The sequence below is a fragment of the Aphanomyces astaci genome (assembly GCF_000520075.1).
Source record: "Aphanomyces astaci strain APO3 unplaced genomic scaffold supercont1.4, whole genome shotgun sequence".
NCBI classification, from domain to species: Eukaryota; Oomycota; class Saprolegniomycetes; order Saprolegniales; family Verrucalvaceae; genus Aphanomyces; species Aphanomyces astaci.
Window position 1 is genome coordinate 612,954 of NW_009798267.1, and position 3,742 is coordinate 616,695.

At 57.0% G+C, this 3,742-nt stretch overlaps 1 protein-coding gene across 1 annotated transcript in view; it reads right to left on the minus strand.

Annotated features, from left to right (window-relative positions):
* H257_02350 (hypothetical protein) overlaps window positions 1-3,742 on the minus strand; it is a gene marked incomplete at its 5' end in the record, with an annotated part of 8,150 nt that overhangs the window by 2,848 nt on the left and 1,560 nt on the right. Inside the window, one exon of the mRNA XM_009825937.1 lies at window positions 15-3,473. Within this exon, the coding sequence (XP_009824239.1) occupies window positions 15-3,473 (3,459 nt within the window). The remainder of the gene's footprint in view (window positions 1-14; window positions 3,474-3,742) is intronic.

The window sequence follows — 3,742 nt, forward strand, 5'->3', positions numbered from 1 at the left end:
ACCCACCGCCACACCACCGCCAGTGTCTCGACGTCGATCATGAACCCCGAAAAAATGAACGACAAGGACGCGAGGCCGCCGCCCAAGAGCTCGGCCATCTGGGGCGTCGGCAGCCAAAACACGAGCAGCTGGCCAATGTACGACCACAGCAGCACACTGCTGGTCATGAACGCCCAGAACCACAACCACGCCCTGGTGTAGTGACCGTCGAGGCCACACAGCCAGTAAAATGAGTGGACGAAGACAGACGACAGCACGACGCTGTAGCCGAGTTCGACCACCGCCAGCGACAAGGAGTGGGCTGCGGGGGCGTACATGTTAGACTGACTTTCGCGGTAAAACACATTGCGGCCTTGCGACACGAACGGAAGGGACGTAGTCATCATAGAAATGCACAAAAACGATGTGGCCACAAAGATGAACGTGAGCTGACTCAGCACGTCCATGCTGGTGGTTAGCTCCATCCCGTGAAAGACCGAGCCAAAGATCAGCGGCACCACGACCATCAGCACCAACCGAGACGTGTTGTACGACGGACTTCGCCAATACGTGGCGCTTTGACGTTGCAGCAACGTAACGAATTGCGTCCCAAACGAATGCGCATTCTTTCTCAAAGGTACAAGCTCTTGGCCTTGCTCCACCAATTGCTGGTTGCGAACGGCAAGGTCGCTCTGACTATACATAGCGGCAAAGTCGACGTCGATCTTTGCCTTGCCAGTTCCGGCCCCGATGCAGTTGAGCATGTACGTGGCGGGGTTCTCCTGCGGTTCCATTGGAGGCAGCCCTTGAAACTGACTAAAGTACTCCAACAACACGGAGGATTGAGGCCCGAGGTCCCCAAAGTAGACGAGCTCGCCACCCGTCTTAAGCAGGAGCAGCTTGTCGAACAACTCGAACAACACTGTCGACGGCTGGTGGATCGTACACACGACCGTCCGTCCCGATTCCGCAATGCGCTTGATGCACTCCATGACGATGGTCGCAGCGCGGGAGTCGAGCCCTGTCGTGGGTTCGTCCAGAAACAAAATGCTCGGGTTCGACAGCAGCTCCACGCCAATGGTCACGCGCTTGCGTTCGCCCTGGCTAAGTGTCAAGTACTGGGCGTTGGCCCTCGGAGTCAGCTCCAGCACGTCCAGAATGTCGTCCACAAATGACTGGCGCTGGTCTTGAGTCGTGTCGCTGGGCAGGCGAAGGACGGCGCTAAAGTGGAATGCTTCTCGGATGGTCGCAGTTTCTTCATGGACATCGTTCTGCTCGCAGTAGCCCGATACCTGCGTGAAGGTGCGTCGATCCAACGGGTGTCCATTGACAAAGAGGTCGCCTTCGATAGTTCCAGTAGTCTTGCGACCGGCAATCACGTCCATGAGTGTGGTCTTCCCCGCCCCAGTGGACCCCATCAACGCTGTGAGCGATCCAGGCTGGAAGGAGCCGTGGGTGTCCTTGAGCAATTGTCTAGAGGTTTTATTCTTGCCTTTGCCAATGTCAATCGTATAGCTCAAGCTTTGGAACGTCAGGGCCACCGGTTGAAACGGCAAGTTGTTGAGATCGTGGCTTGCTATTTTGATGGTCGCTGAGCCCGTTTGGGATGGTGGGGCGAGAGGAGGGGACGACTTCAGGTCGCTCCTTGGCATACTCGGTCGAAATCGCACAAACTGGATCGCAAGGGTTGTTCCAGTCACCAACACCAGTATGGCGCCGACGAGGAACACAATTGCTCCTGGAATGTACGCAGCATTAGTGGTAAACCCGTATGCCTCCAAGGCCGAGCTGCCCACCCGAGCCCATACATCTTGTCCGATGGATACCATGGTCTCGTACAGCGGGGTAGAGGACAGAAACTCGTTGAGAACCAGCGCTCGCAACGCCCACGCCAGGGGGTTGGTCCAATACAGCCACATCCACAGGAGGGGGATCTGGGGGGCCGGCGTCACGTAGCCAGAAAATACAATATGCAGAAAGATACCAAAGATGGCCACAACCTTGGCGAGGACTGCATCAGGGGAAACCATTGTCACGAACTTGAACACCAGCGCATACGTGGCAGCACACAAATACACGACCAGAACAAACGTAAAGTAGGCCCCCACGGAGGGGTACAGCCCCACGCAAAAGTACACGGGAGTTCCAAACAGCACCAGTTGGGGCACACTCCACAACAGCTCGACCACAGCGTCCGAGACCACGTACGCGGACGGGTGAAAAAAGTGGTAGGCCGACTGTTTGTACAGCACGTGCCGAAGTTTCATGCTCGTGTCAATGGTTGAAATCGTCGTCAGCGCTTGGTACGTCAGCGCCAAGAAGAACATGCTCACTTTGATGGGCACGAGGTGCGCTTCCTTGGCGACGTCCGTGTTGCGTCCGATGCCGAAGAACGTCGTGCCGACGATCACACCGAGCACCAACGCTTGCACTAGCCGGGCGATGTTGAACCCTATGTCGCGCAAAGAGGCGGTCCATGTGCGAAGGAAGACCACGCGGAGGCAGTCCATGTAGTGTAGCCGGACCTTGGATTCTGTCGACGAGGGCAACATGCTGGGCGACAATGTTTCCGGCTTGTCCAAGTCAGATAGCAGTGTGTGAAAGATCGAGCTCTTCTCGAACGCAGCGGCAAACTCTGACGCGGTGGTGGGGCGGTTGCCGACCGACGTCGAGTGGTCGTCCTTTGAGGTGGTGGCGTACCGAGGCCCCAAGTGGGTCGTGACTTCCTGGAGAAAGTCGGCCACGTCTTTACGAGGCGGGCACTCGTACCCGATGGACCGAAAGTACGACGGGAGGGTCGTGCGGGGTCCGTTGTACACGACCTCGCCCTTGTCCAAAACGAGGATGTTGTCAAAGAGGTCGTACACTTCGGGAGGGGGCTGCAGCATCGTCATGACCACCGTCTTCTCGAGCACTTCGGCCATCGTCCGCACGGCCTTGGCGATGTCGTACGTCGTGGACGCGTCCAGGCCATTGGAGAACTCGTCCAGGAGCAGCGTCGTGGCTCGACCAGTCATCATCTCCCCCACGGTCACGCGGCGCTTCTGGCCTCCACTCACCCCTCGGATCATGTCGTCCCCGATGATCGTGTCGGCGCACTCGGACAGCCCAAACACCGAGATGAGGATGTCCACCATGTGCTGCTCGTTCACCGCGAGCGGGTCGTTCGGGTCCACTGTCCCCACGAGGCACTTGTGGGAGAACTCGAACGTTTCCTTGACCGTGAGCGTGGGGTAGTGGTTGTCGCTTTGCTGGACGTACGCAGCTAGAGAGCTCAGGTCGATCTGGCTGGGCTTGCATCCGTTGTACGTGACGGATCCGCTGACTTGTTCGTTACCCTTGACGTGCAAAATACCAGCCAAGTGCTTGAGCAGGGTGGTCTTGCCGCACCCTGGCGGACCTAGGACCAGGGTCATGGTGCCTGGCTTGAAGATCGCGTTCACGTTCTTGAGGATGTACTTGACGTTTTGCTTTTTGGAATTAAACCAAGGGAGCTGGAAGGCTGAGGTCAGTGTTTCAATGTGTGAATGTGAGTGGAGAACTGGCACAACGTAGTCGACATGTTTCATTCGGATCTCACACTTGATCGATGACTTGGATGTGTGACGTGGTTGCGGTAGCTGCTGGAATCCAAATGTACGGTCGCTACTGCGTGGTGTGGTGACCTCGTCGTAGGTACTGTCGTGCCGCGGTGTGAAGCACGGCCCTGTGGTCATGTTTGATGGAGATATGAATTGGATATGAACCACTTGGGGCTCAAAAT